This window comes from Trichoplusia ni, chromosome 14, assembly GCF_003590095.1.
Source record: "Trichoplusia ni isolate ovarian cell line Hi5 chromosome 14, tn1, whole genome shotgun sequence".
Taxonomy (NCBI): domain Eukaryota; kingdom Metazoa; phylum Arthropoda; class Insecta; order Lepidoptera; family Noctuidae; genus Trichoplusia; species Trichoplusia ni.
This window is the reverse complement of record NC_039491.1, coordinates 4,239,149-4,258,683: the sequence shown is the minus strand read 5'-3', so window position 1 is coordinate 4,258,683 and position 19,535 is coordinate 4,239,149. Positions and strand designations below refer to the sequence as shown.

The following is a 19,535-nucleotide window of genomic DNA, read 5'->3' as shown; positions in this document are numbered from 1 at the left end:
AATCGTCCTGCCCAATTGGGTGTGAAATTGCCAATGTACCATTCCGAACATATTAAAATCAGCTTCTAAGTATTCAGGGTAAAATAATGTAAAGCAATCCTCCTTTTGGGTTTTCCTGCAATTATACGGAAGGATGACGGCTTTTTTTTAATAATCGGCAAAATTAACAAAAAAAAAGTACTTTTAAATGTTTCCCGGTGAAACATGACGTAATAAAAAAACATAGTATTTTTGTAGTGGAAAAAGAGTTAATTCTACTGTTAAAAAATCTTTCGACGAATTTCGCTTTATGCGATCAAGATCAACATACCCGCTTTTCACTTGAAAAACATACCCGCTTTGTACCGCAGTGGGGTAAAAAGCGATTAATACGGGCAAAATATTCCACTTTACCGATAATATTTTTATAACATGTCATTAAATTTTGAGAGTACCTCTCTTTGAAGTTACCTACCTTGTCAAATTACCAGCGTTTTTTGTACGAAATACTAAGAAATAAGAACCTATTTACTTGCTTGATACGAAAGCAATTTTTATTAGTCGTACCAATTAATATATAATTTGGGTTTTGCAGATTTTCAAGTGAATTTCTATAGAGATTGCTTGTAATCACTTATGTACAACATAAGTAAAAACGTGGGCGTGCATAAAACAACGTTAAAGTTATTTTTATTAACAACGAGAGAGCATTTTAATATTTCAATTTCATCGATCATTTGTTTCAAGAAAAGATACATCAAGATTGTTACCTTTTTTAAGCACCTATCCTTATGAAGTACACAGACTGTCAATATATTCAACTATTTATAAATAATTTTGTTGGACTAACTACCAAATTGAATATTACAACATGACACATGTATTGCTTAACATCTCAACAAAAATGACCAAATAGTTTGTAGTTACAGATGGGTGTTAAAACCATCTTATAAAGATGAGGGAAGACGTTCGCAATGGATTTAGGTCAAGTATTCCCACACACAGTACTGTGAGTGCGTACGCTTTGTTCAGGGTTACGCACTCGAGAGGGACAGTTGAAAGCGACAGTAGTTTCTTTAAACTTATTCACTATAGAAACTACTCGTCTGGAGGGTCCTTAAAGACTGGGTGACACAGTAAGCTGATTGCTTGTTTGATCTCATGACCGCAGATGTTAAAGTCATAAAAATTAACATAGCCATGATCAGTATCAGATCTTTGATAACAAATTAGGTTTATTTGTTTTTTAAGAAATTTAAACCGTATTCCAAGGTGGAGAAACATTGTTCATATACAATACGTCTTACGTCAGAAATATTGTTTAACATACAAATGACACCCATATATTACCCTACCTTAAACAGCTGTCTTAATATCTAAGTACTCTTTAATTTAATACCTTATGAAGGTAATTCCCACCTCCTTTAAAACCTAGTTTAATATGAGTCTACCACCTACAATATACCTAGTACAGTGTGATGTAATACCGTAGTGCACGTGTCACTTGTTTTGTATAAGCGGATTCCGAGCTCTCATTTACATCTTGGGGCTTATCTTAGATGATGAAACGTAAATAGTTATATTTGGATCACTAGTGATCGGGGGCGACAGTTTAATTAGACTTCCAACGTCAGTGACTAATGGATTAAAGTGGGATAATAATAGAATACTACCCTTTTGTGAAATTAAGATTGTAGCTTGCTGCGATACCTATGAATATTTTTTCGTCGAATTTCTTCTCTAATATAAATTAAATGGAATGAAAAGTATTTATGAATATATAAAAACAATGTTTTAATATCGTTATTACTTAGCTTTCAACAAAGTTAATCGTAATCGAGGATTTCAAATCAATATCCTCTTAAAACAATAAAAAAAACAAAACGTAAAGTAGATCTGACAGAATTCAACTAAATATAAAACAACACAACGTATCTAATAATTAACATGAACTAAACAAAACAAAACAAAGGCCAGTCGTAACCTCATCTTCATTAGTACACTACGTTCGCGGCAACCGTACCCAACATGCAGTGTATAGGTTGACCTGGTCGCACAGAGGTCAACCACAGGCAAACAACCGTGACATTGTGCCCGAGTTAAACGTTTCGTTTTAGATCCTCGAATGTTGTGCGTCCTGACGTTTCGATGGCAATTGACTACATAAACTGCGATTATCAATTTTGTATACGATTTGTTGCGTTGGCAACTGTAGCTATAGAAATTGATGGTTTGTATGGATGGTGGGATCATTTGTACTGGTACATACTATGCGGAGTTGCTAGTAGATAGAATCAGTTACTGTAGAGTTGAATAACACGCAGCAGTTGGTGGAAAAAAGACCTAAAATGTAGTAAAATTGATTATGTCGTTTTCTACTGGTTCAGAAAGAGTTGTTCTGGATTTATAATTAAATAATTATTTTTAAGTCTAAATTTTGTTTTAACTTTAAAACCTGAAAATTGGCACACAACTGCTCCTTTTGAGATTATTATTTTAACTTCAAGGTCATTTAAAAAAATCGTCGGTAAAACGTAATGTCTACCAATGTTTAAACTTCCACACATGTCTACTCACCCAGCATTATATTATCCCGTATTATCTGCACGTGCCGATCTCGATCAGGTCTCGTATGCTCGTGCCAGAAGCCGACCACGTGACCCAGCTCATGCACAACAATACCGAACTTATCGCAGTTCTTGCCGATGGATATAGCTTGAGCACCGCTACCACGCTTGCCGACGAATGAACAGCATCTAAAGGGGAAAATATCATAATTAAAATAGGTAAATTATTATAATAATATTCGTGAGGCGGATTAAAAATCATGCGACTAGTTTTGGACCGAAACGGATTACGGCCGTGCAGTTGCTTAAATAACTAGTCAAGCAATCCCGTTTAATACACTCGAGTAAACAGTTACTCATAAATGAACTACGTAGAGATGGTTGCCGCTTAGCCACAGATCATTGTGGGAAGAGAGGATGAGAGCATTTCCCGGGGAAGCGTAAGAAATCCCGTGACTCCGGCGAAGCCAAGGACGGGATAGGGAAGTCTTTAATTGGTACAATTAGGACATATAAGACGTACTACGTGGATGAAAGTTATGTTTCTTGACCCATAAAGAATTGCGGTGATTATTATGAAACGTGTAATTCCCAGTTATTTAAAATTCAAAATCCATTGATATGTACTTACATTTTCCGTTATTGTTGTTAATATTGTTCACATTGTTTGTGTTCTAGTAAATAAACAAAGCAAACTGCCGTATTAAATGGCTAGTGGTAGCAAGCCTATGCTATCTCGTATAAATGAAAATATTAACGAACATAAGACCTCAAAGAGGGTGACATAAATAACGTCTCCGCCTTATCTTAATTACCACACAAATAGAGCAGGTTTTCATAAGATTATTACGTTTGGCTTTTCCATAATCTTGGATAATGTGGTCTATTTCTATACCAATAAGTGTGTGGGTGTCAAAGGCGATTATAAGGATTAAATAACAAGGTTGTTGAAAATTTTAAAACCGTCAAGATGTTTCTGTGAATTGTCTATTTATATCTACTGCTTACTTTATCTACCTAATAATTATCCTTTAGAGCATTTATTTTGCCAGCCCAACGAGGCGCAAGATGAAATGTTCTAGTGTTACCATTTCACGAACCGAACATTTCATCAAGCATTGACGTTCAATATTAAAAAAAAAACTCAAAGCCAAGCAAACATTTTGTACGAACGTTGCATTACATAGAAATGTTCAAGGAAATGTTTTTGTATATGCATTAAAGACTCCTGTAAGCTCTAAAACTAATGAGGATGATTACGTAATCACAAAGCGCTAAGAATTAACTTCAAGATGTCATACCTATTTGATACACCTGACCTCATTGTATGATGCTATGCCATTTATTTTTATCAACCATGTACATAAGTGAAACATTCTGCGTAATTGTAATGTAGTGTCGCAAATGATGTCAAAACTGTTTAGTCTATTATCTGAGGGCGGTTAAATGGCACTGACGTTTTAAACCACTGTGGTTTTAAGTTTCATTTTGACTCAGCAACAAAAATAGGTCAAATAAAAAAAAAACAGTTGAAAGAAAATGTTTTGAAGTGAAGCAAAATACATTAATCGACGAAATTTAATTTTAGCAGCTAGAATCCTTGTAAATCATTGATTTCCAAATATTAAACTCACATAGAAGTAGGTAGAGTAAGATTAAAGGTTTCATATACTTCAAGATTTTCTATTCATTTCGGGACACAGATAATTTTCGAGAGGGATCCTATCTCTAATTTTCCCAATTTTATCCATCTATTCACTTCAAACCTGTACTAAAGCTAATTTAATTTTGCTAAGTCGCTATTACTCTAATCATCAATAAATTGATTTCAATAACCCACAGGCAAGTTTTAAAAGTCAAAAACGTAATAAACTTACCCACAAGGCCTTTCAGTGAACACTATGTAGTCTTTATGCAGTTCTGCTTCCCTCTCGACGAATTTCACACAAGTAAAGTTCTCCCAGTGCCTCATGGCTTGCTTGAATAAAGACTTGTGAGCTCCGCTGAAATTCCCGTCGATTTCGTACGGGATCACGCCGTTCTCCCAAATCCTTTCTTTTCGGTTCGTTGCAGCACGTATAGAGCGGTGACGCTTTTTTGCCTATGGAATATCATTTTGGAATGTCAGTTTTTGTTGTTTGAATTTTTGGACTGTTTAGAGCTTTGTTATTATGGTTTTGAAACTAAAAATATATTCATGTTAAACTAAGTTCCTTTTTAAATAGCAATGGAGAACAAATTGAAATTAGGTAAACTGTTACTTGTTAGAAAGCTTATTTGCAAATATAAATGGTCATCCATCACGCTTATGACACGATTATTATTTTGATTGACCTTATATCAATCTGTTTGCCTGGAGACAGACGGATGGATAAAAGGACAGAGTGCCTTGGTAATAGGGCTCCCTTTCAGCCTTTTGGGTACGGAACATAAGTGTCTTTTTTCTTGTGATTAATTTATTCCTAATTCCATTAGTAAAAAGTGCCATTTTGCCTACACTCCGCGAGCACGAATGTCGGTATTAAATTATCCAGAAATTTCTACCCAATGTAATATGAAAGCTTACATATCTATTATTCCGTAATCCGTATTATGCAGATTACTTTAATGAGTGCCTTTAAGTTAGGGCTCCAATTACAGGATCTACATAATGGACGGTAATTGATTTAATCGCTAACATGGCGGTAAGATCCGTAATGGGAATACCTTAGTCTTTTACATGCGATAAAATTATGTTAACGACTTTAATTATGAGGGCAGTGATTTCATTTTTCATATTCGCTTTTTTCACTCACGAGAGAGACCAGTTGGAGAAGAGTGGTCTTTGTCCAGACTAACAACGATATCTTAATAATAACAATTATTTTGTTATACACTACTTACTTCAGTTGCGTTGTAGGAACTACTATCAGAAGCCTCTAAATCTTCCATATCATCTCGAAAAAACCAGTCACTAAACTGCTTTGTTTCGGTTACATTGACATTTACTTTCGGAGGAGGTTTCACTTCAAATCTTTCTTCAAATTCATGTTCGGGAATTTCAAATTTCTTCTCTGCGTGTTCCTCAGTGCTATGCTTCTTGTGGTGACGAAAAAACTTTTTCCTAACAAATCGCGTTTCTGGTTTTGCGTCTGATGTGTTTAGAGCATTTTGTCCTGACCTTTCACTTGAGTGTACGTTTCTTAACCTGGAAATAGAAGTACGATCATTAAACATGAATTTATTTCTTAAAAACTCGTAGAAAAAAAGAAAGAGTAGCAAACTACGTCTACAGTGTTACAGAGAAACAGACGGTTCACATGATACCATTTCAAGACATTTAGAAATGCACGCCGAGTCAAATGTTGAAGTTTCAGAAAAAAAGTATATTAAACGAAGAAGCCGCAGTCGGCGCAATTACGGAACGAGGCTTATTCACAGGATTCAATAGAGTCGATCCTTTGCAGTACGATGGTGAGTAAAAAATGCGCAGTGCGCTGAAGTAGAAATTAATGAGCCTTTATTAGAACACCAGTATTCAAGGAAAGTTGGAAAATGTTAAAGATGGAACGTCGATTGTTAGAAACTTGTGAACCGTGTAAATATTTCATATTGTAAATGCTTCTACTTTCCTTATCGAGATTTCTTTAGAAAGCAGAATGAAAATGAAGTAAAATAATTTTTCAGTGCTAATATAAGTTTTATAAGCTCCTCTTGTGATTGTTACTCTATATTGGCTGAATAATTTCTTCCGCTCGAAATTGACAAAATGTCAAATCCAAAATAAGAAGTCTAGGGTTGTAACATTCAAAGCGATAATGTTAAAAAGAAATAACAAAAATATATATATGAGATACTTAAAAAATAAAAGTAATTTTAATTTTAAGGGCCGTTGAAATGATATAAGTTGGCGAATAAATGTAGTTAATCATTCCGACAGTGCGTGCGTACTTGTGTACCGCGTGGAAAAGTTTGTGTCAATCTTAGAAAGTGAAGTTCATAATTATTAAATTAGCTGACAAGGATAAAATCAAATTAAAACCATACCGTCTCCCATTACCGTGTCTCCGTCTTCTTCGTCTATTGATTTTTCTGCCACCGAACTCCTCCATCAAATTTTGTAGGCTTTCAGTAGGTCTTAACAAATTAGGTTCCAGCAACTTGCCAATCACATCCATATCAGTTTTATTGATCAGTTTATCTTCGTCTTGCTCACTCGATGGCAAAACACCATTAGTGGGAGCAGGAGCAATCGTTATATTCTCAGGCATGTCTTTGAATTTTAAATTATTTTTTGAGTCACCTGTAATCTCTCGACTGTTACTCTGTATTTTATTTGTGATCTCATCCATTTTGTTCGAAACGTTAGAAATCTGAATGTATGGATATAATTCGTCCAAATTCAGTATGTTGTTAGTTGAAACATTAACAACTAAAACACCATCTTGTTCCAAACTATCTGATTCAGTAAGATTATCTTGGATCATTGTTTGGTTCAAGAGCTCTGATTTCGTTTGATTAGTCACATTAGTGTAAGTATCCAACATTTCATCCGGAGGCAATTTGCCGTTTTTTAACAACATCGATTTATCTAATCCGGGAGGTAGAACCTGTAACAAGGAGGTCTTATTAGTTTAATTAAGTCGTTTAATCCAATTCGAATTGTTCTGGATCCTTCTAAAGTAAATTCCTCTTATGGAACAACATCAAAAAACAAATTACTTAATTGAAAATACTTAAGAACAAATTATTTTGTAAATGTTAGACACCCTTGGTTCAAAGAGTTCCTTGTGTAGCTATTTACATCAATTTTCGTCGCAACAGGTGGTAATTGAACGCTGGGGCTCTGATAACATCTTCGTGAAATAAGTTTTCGTGACAGCAAAAACATTTAGGAGCCGTCATAAACGTGTAGGGAGCTTTGATGGTGTCTTTGAGCATAAAATAAATGGGAAAATTCAAATTATAATTTTAGATAATATAAGGAGGCTTATATAAAGTGTTTTCAGAAATCTTAGTAGCATAAAAACCACCAATAATCCATGGGGTTGAGTAATTTTATCGATTTTATAACTTGCCTGATTTGATAAAAGTCAGGGACGGGTGAAACTAAATAGAAATAGTCTAACCTTAGTCATTAACACGGCATCGTTATATTTCTTCGGCTTCTGCTGTGACAAAGGCAGCGGCTGTTTTGTTCTCTTCCTCAAAATATCAGGAAGTCCCTCCTCTTCTACTTGTAGCCCTTCTAATAGCACCTCTTTCTTCAACCTCTCAACTTCTTCTTGCAATGATTTATTGATTTTGTTAACGGGAGCTGGAGTCGGGGGCTTTAAGTAGTCCACGTTCGGTATAGCGATGTCACCTTGGAAGTTATCTGCGAAGAAGAACCTTGAATAAATACGGGGAAAATTGTAGTTGAATATTTACTTGCTTCAGTTAGTTTTTCATAACTGCTTATTCAGAAAAGTTCTTTATATCAATGCTTTTGAAAAATTCTAACAGTGTTTTTTTATTTGATGTATCTTTTACACAGACGATATTCTTAGAATTTATACTTAGCCTATTTGTAGAAAATATCCTTACCTTTTTTTGTTAAGGCGCTATAATCAAAAAAGGTCGTCTTAAAATGTTTGATCATTTAAGAAGCTTGTTTGAAATAATCTATCATTGACGAATTTCAGCCTCATTTCATGAAAGGTCATACGTTTATACTAGTTCGCATTTTGGTTTGAAACACCATCAAACGGTTCGAACAAGGACAACGATAAACGTCTTAAATCGTCTCGGTTCATAAAATCTTAACTCTATCCACTAATTGTTGCTTATAAACAGTCCACAATTGCTGTAACCTGGTAGACCGATATACTTAACGTAAACTGTATGTGACAGTATTAAGTTAGGCTATTAGTTGCACCGCATTGCGCCGCTCCGTTGTGTTCCAATTACTCACTACAACCGAGGTCCGACTGTCATCCATAATTTACATAGTTTTAATAGTTCAGATATTTAAATGATCTGTCTTGGTAGAGCTTTTTAAATTGATGTAGAGTTTATTTTGAGATTTTATTGTATAATGTTGAAAATATTATTATTATTTTTGTCATTTTCTGTACTTAGATACCTTAAAGATTGAGTGTGCATTGGTATTAAAAAGACTTTATGAAGGTTGTAAACATGTCTCAAATGTCAATGTTTAATTATTCGTCTGATATTTGTAAAAAGTAATGATATTTATCCTAGTTCTCCTATATCATTCCATTAATAAAAATATTTTTTCATTTCACATAGTTTAGATTTTTTCGACATAAGCACAGACTCGGCCTTATTCCATTTTTTAATTAGAGGATAAAATTATTCAAAAATCGAATTAATAAATTCCCTGTCCCTGAAATCTTATCTTCGTCATTTGTCAGGGGATGCAACAGCCTAGATTCACGTCATTCTAAATTCAAATTTAGCGAACGGCATCAGCGATTGCATACGGCCATTAACAACAGTGAACATCTGCTGCGATCATAAAATTTAATCGCCGACCCGTGTCTATGTCCCAGATGCTGCCTAACGCTGGCTGGCAATTAATTAATTGCGTATGTATGCTTACACGGCGCGTATTGGACATGACGGTTTACGATAGTACGGTCGCATGAATATTCATGCTGCGGCCGTGTTTGAGGATTGAATTTGATTACAGAGCTCGACTTAGGTTTCCCGTAGTTTCAAATCAGCTGTTAATTTAATCGACATTTGTGAAATTTAATATTGTTTTAACTCACTTAATTAAGTTCAACATCGTTTTATAATTCTGTTACGTAAAGTGAAGGGTGTAGTTACTGTGTTTCCGACGTTGTAAGTCCTTGAGTTGTAATTAAGCTGAAAACTTAAACGATTCTTAATTGCTTTACTTAGACTAAATTTGTTTTGATGTTGTTTATTTTTCTCACTTTAATTATAACCTGATACAAAAATAGAGTAAGAAAAGGTCCATAATAACACTAGTATATAATACAAAATACATTAAATAACTTTCTTTGAAAAGATTTCATCCCATAAACGTGTCTCAATGGAAACGAAAGCAGGATAACACCCCATTGTCTTCACTTGCCATAAAACGTAGCTACGACAATCAGCTACAAAACCGCTACGCCATATCATTTCGTAGCACTCGATGTAAACAATGGTGCTACGACTCGGCGAAGTCTTCATATTGTATTTCTGATTTAGATGGTGTTCCAATATATTTCTTGTCGGGCATTTTTATTTCAAACTCGTTGTGTTTATGTTTAAAAAGTTTAAACGCATGTATTTTATAATTCAATAAAGGACAAAATATATTTGTATAATATTGTTCTGTTCTGTCTAAACAGATGACAAAACAGTGGTGCTAAAATGCCTACGAAAATCATAGTATACGTGGTTGAAATGTAAATTGCAATGTGTGTAGTTCACTAAACGCCAGTAATTGTTTAACGAATTTCCCCGCAAACTGCTCAGCGAGGCTGTAACTTAATGGTTCATTTACATTCGTTCATAACTCAGTTGAAGTACAGCATTCAGCGAACAGTGAACGTAAACAGCTGTTAATTACGAAATTGTCACTTTACGATATGAATATTAAGTGGTTTAAATGTATGACGTACTCTTAAGTACATGTCAGCAGTCAATGAATATGCGTTTGGAGCGTGTGAATAAGAAACTTTTTTGAAAACTTATGAAATGTATCAATTATTTATTGGATATAAAATGTCTTACAGTTTATTTTCCTTAACTAGAGATAATTCTGTACATAGTAACAACTTAATTCGCTTAAAGCAGAAAAGTCTTGGTCACGTGACTTTTCGAAAATAATGAAATTTTAATAATTTGATTTTATTTGATTGATTCTTTTAACTCTTTAAGTTTGTTTTTATCTATGGGTTAAGGTTTTTATTACGAACCTATCAACATTCACGATACTTAAGTAGTGATTTCAAAAATACCTACTAATTAGTAGTAAATCAGTTTAACTACGGACTAATTACAGAAACCTCCTCGGTGAGTGTAAAGTCCCGATGGCTGTATAATTTAATCGGGACGCCGCATTGCATGCAATCTGAATGCAATCGATTTACGTTCTACATATTGCTGCGTTATACGATTAGGGGGAAATATGGTAGATATTGTTACTATTCCGGTCACATTCTTTGATGTTCGCGTATTCGGGTCGTTTGGGAAACGGTCATAGTACGAAATAATAGTAAAAAAGCTGCATTGTTTTAAGAAGAATTTAAATTAGAGCTATATGAAGGTGTGTGTGTAGTTGCTACATGATTTGACTAAATTTAGCTGTATTTTAAACATTGTTCTGCCTATAATTTTCACTGCAATTCATAGAATGTATCAGTTTGGTAGTTTGGTAGTGATTTAAGATATATTATATATATATATTTAAATCAAAAAAGTTAAAAGGCAAGATCAGCAAAATCATAAAAACTTAAAAATAAATTAAAGTTTTCTCAAATTCCGATGTAAAATTATATTTACCATTTATTCCTTTACAATTCACAAATATGACAATCATTATAAACCATTTTCAAAATGTGAACATTTCACTTTAGCACTTAATAATTGTCGGTTTCAATGTAAACCGCAGCTATTTTTCTTCTGTGCATTTCAAAAATATTTCAATATGATGGATATTTATTTCGAATAGCTCCCGGGAACGGCTGCTTTCCTGAAGGTCTAAGGGTTGACACTTAAAGAAAGTAGGACAAGTATTAGCTTTTATTAGTACGTTGACTTTAAGAAAAAAACGGGTTGAAGAAAAATCTTTGTACATTTTAATAGGAAATTGTGAGCTTTTTATGCAGTTTGTAAAGGAATGAGAAATATTCATAACAGCTATCGTGCAATGTTTATTAATTCACGTAGGCAGTATTAAAAAAAAACCTTTTTCACAGTATGCATCCACTGACAGAACAATAAGTACAACATTTATGATGACTTAAAAAAGAATATTAATTTTTGATTTGTGAATTTTGCTCAACGGTTAAGCTTACACTTATGAATATACTAATGGTGAACGGAATAAACCTTTAAAATGTTAAGTATAATATGTATCTCACATCAAACTATTTAAAATATTAATATCTTCAATTTAAAAAGTGCCATCCCTAGTAAATTTCCACCGTACGTCAAGGCGTCAAGGCAGGCGATCCCGGGAACCCAGCGGCTCAGTTCACAGGTGATATATCGAGTATCAAGGAAACGACGGCCATTTCAAAAGTATACAGAATAAGCAAAATGTTACGACATTTACACGGGCTCTGTCGATATTGAAATATGACACTAATTGATTGATCTGAAATTGCTTTTTTTCCTTATGATATGTCCTTATTGTTGTTGCTATGTGGTTTTGTGAAATGATGTGTTCTGTTTTGTTGAATGTTTTATTAAAACAAGTTTGTTCTACAATAATATCTATTTTTTGAATGGTACATTAAGACTTTTAAAACCTCCTACTATCTCCTGGTACGTCAACTATTAATTAACAAGTACGTATGAAAGAACGCACACAAGATAAATTTGGGCTGAAAATTGGTCTAATAGTCTTCAAATCGAACTTTCGAGAAACTATTGATAAAATAAATACAATTATTATGGATTGGCTTTAACAAACATGTGACCTTCTTTTTATAGTCATATAAAACAGCATGGCCACATGAAGTGGTCTAGTTTCATATTCTAATCTCGTTAACTCTGAGTCCTTGCATTGGTTTAACTTTTAAACTGGTATTATTCAAATGTTTTCGGCAGTACTCGCCTAAGTAATGCCTCTGTTTTGCTAAGGTTTCTTCGGCAATGCAATTTTCGAGCCAAATTTTAAAAGAGATTTTATACAATTCCAACTTACGATGTTGTGGTTGGAAAATTGTCTCCATTTTTCCCATGAAGCTATTTCACATAATATGAAATTTTCACTGCCAGCTAAAAATGCTAAACTATGTATGAATTTTGGTAAATTCAATGTAGGGAGGTAAGCAAAAATTTGATATATCTACGGTAATAAATATTTGAACAAAGTTAACAATACCATCGGTTTTTGGAGTAAGTAAACCTATTAGAAGTATTATGTTTAATATTTTGTCACAAAAGCTTTTACAGACATTCAAATCACATGCACAAGGACACTTAAAGACTATATTGAATTTAAATGTGGAATCTAATATGTATATATATATATATATTTGCTATTTTTTTGAAATGCATATTCAATATCCTTTTTTTTTACCTTAAGGAAAACGGCTCCTGTGTTAAGGAATTTAATCTTAGAGGTGGTGTGAAGCGTTGAGTAAAAGAATGACTTGCACAAAGACATGCAAACTAAAACATAACTACTCTGCAATCAACTATCGACGATCCCAATACATAGAATTATATACCGCATCACAATCCAGCCACTACATACAGCATGTTCATAAAGAGGCAAGACAAAGCTAACTGCGAGGTATCCCAGTATTCATCAGACGCAGCTCGTAATAGCCTTTGTTCCGACGGAACTAAGGACACAAAGTAGAGGAACACGTCTTTTCAACGAGATGCAACTGAAAATGATGAATGTTTCGCTACATTTAGATAGACCGGTATACGTTTGAGGTTTTAGTTGCATAAGGTTTTATTCTTTTTACCTGTGTAGCAACTTACTTTTGCAGTGAATAAGTATCTTAGTATCAGTGTAAAAAAAAAACAGGAAAACTAACACAGTTGCTGGATGTTGGAGGCTACTGATGATCAGTGTAATAGTTCGTGTCATATAGGTTAAATTCATAGAATATGTTGTGAAAATCGATCGGAATAACGACACGATTCACGACTTTAATTTCAAGATGCTATCGAAAGATGATCTTTTCTTTTAGTCATATCAAATCAGGCTATGATCTGCTTTATTACATAAACTGTCTCCTTTCGACGACCCACTATTGGGCACATTCGTCTTCCCATATTCATTCACAATTTCTTGTTGTCTTAGAATAAAAAGAACTTTGGAAAAGACATACAGAGTATTTTTTGCAAATCTTATAAGGCCAAAACTCATATAAGTAAATGGCAAAGACATATGGTGAAGCATTACGGGCTCAACAAAAGCGTTTTAAACTTGTTTCGAAGTTCGGAAGAATTCATTGAGCTGTCAACTCCCATAGCGCTGTGTGACTTGAGTAATGCACTCCACAACTTGTTATATTCCGAGTTTTATGTACTTGAACATAGTGTTCTCTTGTAGAATTTTTCAGGGTTCTGAGCCCAAACGGTAAAAACAGAACCCGATTACTGAGGCACTGCGTTCTGTCTGGTCGTCTGTATCTTATGAACCGAGATAGTTAGACAGTTGAAATTTTTGGACATGGTATATTTATGTTGCCACTCTTAAAATGAAGTTCAGGTTTAGCGAAGATTGCTACGGTCATTAACTTGAATTTTGGTGTTATTTTATGTTGTCCATCTTGTTTGTACGACACTTGCGTTGTTTGTTTGTAGTCTGGAGTCTGATTCGCACTTAGGATTTTTTACTTAATCAGCTACCTTAATACATTTATATCATTCATCATCGGCCTAGCCTTTTCCCAACTACATATGTTGGGGTCGGCTACCAGTCTAACCGGTTTCAGCTAGGTACCAGTGTTTTACAAGGAGCGACTGCCTATCTGACCTCCTTAAACCAGTGACCTGGGCGACACGATACCCCTTGGTTAGACTGGTTGTCAGACTTTTCAAGCTTCTCACTACCTGCAACGACTGTCAAAGATGTAAGAATAACAGCCGGGACACGAAACACGGAGGAACTCGTTATGACAAAGATGGCCTATGGTCTATGGTCTATCTACGGTCCAATCGGGTCAAGCATAGCTTAACCTGTGATCGTTTCACTTATGCAGTTATAGCTTAGCCACGAGCTCCTCCTCAACCTTAATACATTTATATAAGTGTAAATAATAACAAAAAGGCCACAACACTTGTAAGTATTTTTCGCCTAACCCTTTTACGAAACACCTGTTTCTTTTTTTCTTAGCAAATATTTAGAGAATGTCCCACTATAATGATATTTATCGACATAATGGTTACCAGTATTACATGACCTGTCGAGGCCTCGTTTTTCATATTACGATGCTGACAAAGTGATGTACCTCAGTTGAATGTCAGGGCTCGACATGTAATGGATGTTATTTTCGTCACAAAGAATGTAAAGATGTCTATGATTGGAGATTCTTTTGTGACTTCGATGTATTTGTGTTGACACGAAATATATTATACACGTTATAAATATAAATATTGTGTTATTGGTATTGACGTTTATGAACATTGTGGTAATTTGCTTTACCGTGGTAAAATATATTATGATGATTTTTTTCCCCACAGTAAAAGTGACATAGGAAAATCTTTGATCATACATAATTTCTGTGGATTCGGTTATTTGCTATTTACATTGCGTGCGTATCTTGTTATTTTAATTTTGATTTATTTGCTATATATGGCATGCAGGTGTTAAATTCGGTGTTCGATTGGGCATATAATATTCAAATACAAACAACTTATGCATTAAAAATTTCTTTGTTGACCATTCCAATAATTATGCAGAAGTAAGAAAATATTCACAATTTGAACAATAAAAGCTGTGAGTTGATGATTTTAATGATATTGCTTCAGTCAAAAGCTTTTCATGTAATTTGTAACCATAATACAAGGTTTAAAGTATCTGATTATATTGATATTCGCTTGTGTGTTGACCGACGATAAATTAATTTATAAATGAATAATTACGGTCACGCTGTGTCTACCAATATCTAATTAAAATTAAAAACATATAATGTGTCATATGGTTATTAAAAACTTTCATGCTTAAGGCAATGTAGCTATTTTCGGATAAATTATTTTCTTTAATTAAAAAGGAAACATCATCTTTTCTTAATTTAATAAGGCTACTATCTAATACCGCCTCTTTTTAGTAATATACATGTAAAATTAATTACATGAATATAATTTCGACGTTATTCTGAAACGATCATTGGCCTTTGTAAATATAATATTAATTTCTTCGATAAGTAATGTCTGATATCTTTAGAGCTTCTTTGATGAAATTAATATTCTACTTGAATCTGTTTTGAATAGTGCCAAATTTTTTGTACGGTTTCCATAAAATAATTTCTCCGGTAAAAAAGCCCCATTACTGAATTAAGACTTTTTTTATTGTTTAAGTGTTGTCTGTCCGTCTGAATCTTACCAACCGTTATAAAATAATAGCTAGACAACTATTTTTTACAGATGTTTTATAACTATTGCTATGGCAACAAAAATATACACATTCATAGCGGTTACGCGATTATTGGTATGATCACAACGTGATAGAAGACTAACCTTTGCAAAACTGGTTTTCCTCCAGCCTTTGTAAGAAAACTTCAATAGCACGAACCTGACGTTCAATTGTCCGGGTTATTAAAAAGATCAAGAAACAAAATGTTAATCTGCTATATGTAGGCTATTTTTGGGATCAACTTGCCTTTACCTTAGTTCACATTTCCCATGCACGCATATATTTCGCTCTATAGGGCAACTAACATTCGTCATCACTTTACTCTGCCCTGGCTTCACAAGTCCCTACCGTCACAAAGACGCGCACGACTCACTGCAGCCATATCCTTTGTTCACAGCACCTTACTACGCTATTATTCCAAAGAACCTCTAGTACGAAGTGTGTAGTAGGTATAAAAATAATTAATTTAAAATAATTAAAAAAGGGGATTTAAAAGCATTCTAAATGAACTGGTGTACATGCTTAGCGCAAACCTCGTTGCGAACTCTTTCAGTTATTCTTTTGTTTATTTTTTAGTCTTGTTCAGAAAAATATGTTAGTTAATTAATAGAAACATTGTATGTTAATGTTTAGCGTATTTTATTCAAAAGCAAAATATAATTTGATTTTTAATTTAAACATCTGTAGTGATTTCCCGGCAAATACGTGTTTCTCTGGTTCTAAATACAAAATTAATGTATGAAAGTGTTTGTAGGAATCAGCTGCTTTAAAAATACACTTATTATTGACTAGTTTAAATATTGCATTCACATAAAATAGCTCTGCAAATGTTATATCTAGATACAAAAGAAATATGGCGTGGCAGGAAGCCTATATGTTTGATATAAACTGGAACGTGTGTAATGTCCTGAAATAGCGATAGGCAGCGAGCTATCAGACTGCACATAAACTATCGATGTGACACACATGTTGACCGAACCACAGACTATATATTCAAAGAAAATCTTATTTCAACTGTTGTTTGTAGCCATTCGTCCGAATTTAACTGGATTTTTAATAGGAGCATTTAAAATACGAGTTGGCATACAATTAAACACTTTTTGGCACATGGCACAACAATTGATGGGCACGACCTGTCTTAGTGCAGCGTTATCAGATTTTCAACCTTTTCTAATCAAGAACCGATAAAAATTCGAATGCAACGATTATATTAAAATTAATCATTTGCACAGTATCACGGCAACAGTTTAAGCCAATATCAGTAAAATGAAACAATAATATTGAAACAAACAGCAAAGCTTATTGACTGAAGAGTTAAAAGGGACCAGAGTAACGAATCTGCTTATGCCAATTAATAATACTTGAAAATTCCTTCAATAAGACAGATTCAAATAAATTGAAAATAGAATTGAGTGGCTCTCAATAAAATTTTATTACTAGATATCATCGCGTTTGAGAGCGACAGTAATTGACATGAAATGATCCGTGACAGTGACAGCAACATTAATAACGTTAAATACGAATCAAACGACACAATTTCGAAGCCAGCATATTTCGGCACCGATTTCAGTAATATGATTGACGTTAAAACCTTTTTGATCATCTTTTTTTTTTAATTCTTCTCTATCGGCTTAGGAATTAAATTTTACGTTACGCGACTAAGGCGTCAAGTATTTTTCTTTAATCTTACGAATCTAATAAAAGGTATGAATATGAGCCGAGCCACTGCCATTGTTAACCTTGATGTGTTGTAAAAGATAAGACTTTCGAATTTTAAAAATGGATTTAAATTTTCGAATACTAAAAATAAATTGAATAGAGCTTTAAAACGTAGAGGGTAAAATCTTTTTGGTTGTCTTACTAAATTGAAAAAGTATAACAAAAACGTTTTTTGCAATGAATTGGTGTCGTGCATTATACATTAAGAGTCAGACAGTTTTAAGAAAATGGTTTACATCGCTATTTTTGTAGTTGAAGTTTAAACAATTACGGTAATAAATTAAAATACTTGTTCAAAACGAACATTAATAGTGTTATCTGATAGACACTTCCATTCTAACTCCGAACAACGTCGTAGTTGCACTTCAGTTAATAAATTAACCTGACTATTTTAACCAAAAACACAAAGGCAATGAGACTTGAAGCATTTAAATTCAATTAAGTAAAAAGTTTAGTGCTTTAACTCAGTTATTGACTATTTATTTTTATTTCTATAAAAACAGCAATTTTTCAACAAACATTTATTCAATGAATACTAATCAAAGCATGAGTGCTACTTTTTGAGGTCTACCTTGGTAAGATATGAATATTACACAATTTAGCTTTACTGGTAGGCGGAACTTAAATTTATTAACCATTAAGAAAAAGAGACTCCGTCTCATATACCTACATGGAAAACTTTTGTCCGAATAATTGTATTTAAAAGGTAACAAAACTGCTACGCAGATATATGAAAGGAGGCCTTGCATTTTGCCACTATATAATGGATGATAATAATAATCAAAAGTAACAAAAAAATAATAATATTAAACTATTAGACAACATTAAACATTTTAAGCTTCGACAAACTTCAACAACACCACACGGGCTCAGAATTTCAAGACTATTTCACACACTCAAACTAAGAACTCCGTAGTCGTTCAAATCATATCAGCAATACTTTTCACATTCACCGAAAACTACTGAAGTGAAAAATATCACCGGAACTGTTGGGACCACAATCCTGTACCGCTATTGTGGTTTACAATTGAAGTACATCGACCCCAGACGCGCTTCCATTCATACCCTGAATAATCACTCAATGCAGGTAACAATCATGTAATGTATAGGTTGGTATTGTCGCGTAACAATAGTGTTAAAATCATTGCATATTTATATAATACATATTTATAATTTTTTTGAAAAAAAGAATTTGTAAGTAGCGTTATTTATGGGGGTTTTTAATAGTTTCTAAAAAGTATTACTGAAAAAAATAAATTTAACTATCATCAAGGTTCTTGCCTTTGAACATAATGTATCAAGCATGCTTGTAGGCTAGCGATTAAAAATTCCAAAACCTATACTATTCACAATTTCTGATAATCGGATCATGGGGCAATGTGAATCTACCGCAATTGACTCTCTGATTAATTAACTAAAATAGACGCATAAAAAAAACAGTAATTACTATATTCTTGTAATTTGTTGTCATCTAGTTCATGTGAACCATTCAACGAGGCATAAATGAACTGCCATATTGCATACTACCGTATTGAAAACACACTGTACATGACAGTACCATGCGTATCACATCGACATGTGATAGTGAATAGAGTCGCGCCTTCGATTGATTGTAGCCGTGTACATACGAGCACAGCCGATTGATATTAAAAAAGTTTTATTGAAACCTTTTTTCGTGTCTCGATTTTTTTCTTTGATTTCGAAATCGAATGGTTGGAGTTTATTTGAAGCCAAAAGTTTATACTGTTTAACCTCCTAAATTAAGAACTTTTATGAAGAAATACATGATTATATTAATACCAAAGATAGGAATAAAACAAATTAAATAAAATAAATAAATTAAATAAATTGTTTACATTAGTTTTTGGAATACTTTGAAAACTGAATACTATAGAATAAGTAGACATATACATTGAATACCAAAACACAACGTGATACTCAAACGCCAAAATCCCGAAATGTTCAGCAATCCTCACAACCCCTGTATCTGCAAATAATTGTGTTTT

General features: G+C 33.5%; 1 protein-coding gene across 1 annotated transcript in view; it reads right to left on the bottom strand.

The window, feature by feature from the left end:
• Window positions 1-19,535, bottom strand: part of LOC113500429 (tolloid-like protein 1) — a 77,648-nt gene that overhangs the window by 22,162 nt on the left and 35,951 nt on the right. The window contains exons 3-7 of the mRNA XM_026881220.1: window positions 7,655-7,902; window positions 6,573-7,135; window positions 5,430-5,733; window positions 4,424-4,647; window positions 2,557-2,735 (exon numbers count right to left, since the gene is read on the bottom strand). Coding sequence (XP_026737021.1) covers window positions 2,557-2,735; window positions 4,424-4,647; window positions 5,430-5,733; window positions 6,573-7,135; window positions 7,655-7,902 — 1,518 coding nt within the window. The remainder of the gene's footprint in view (window positions 1-2,556; window positions 2,736-4,423; window positions 4,648-5,429; window positions 5,734-6,572; window positions 7,136-7,654; window positions 7,903-19,535) is intronic.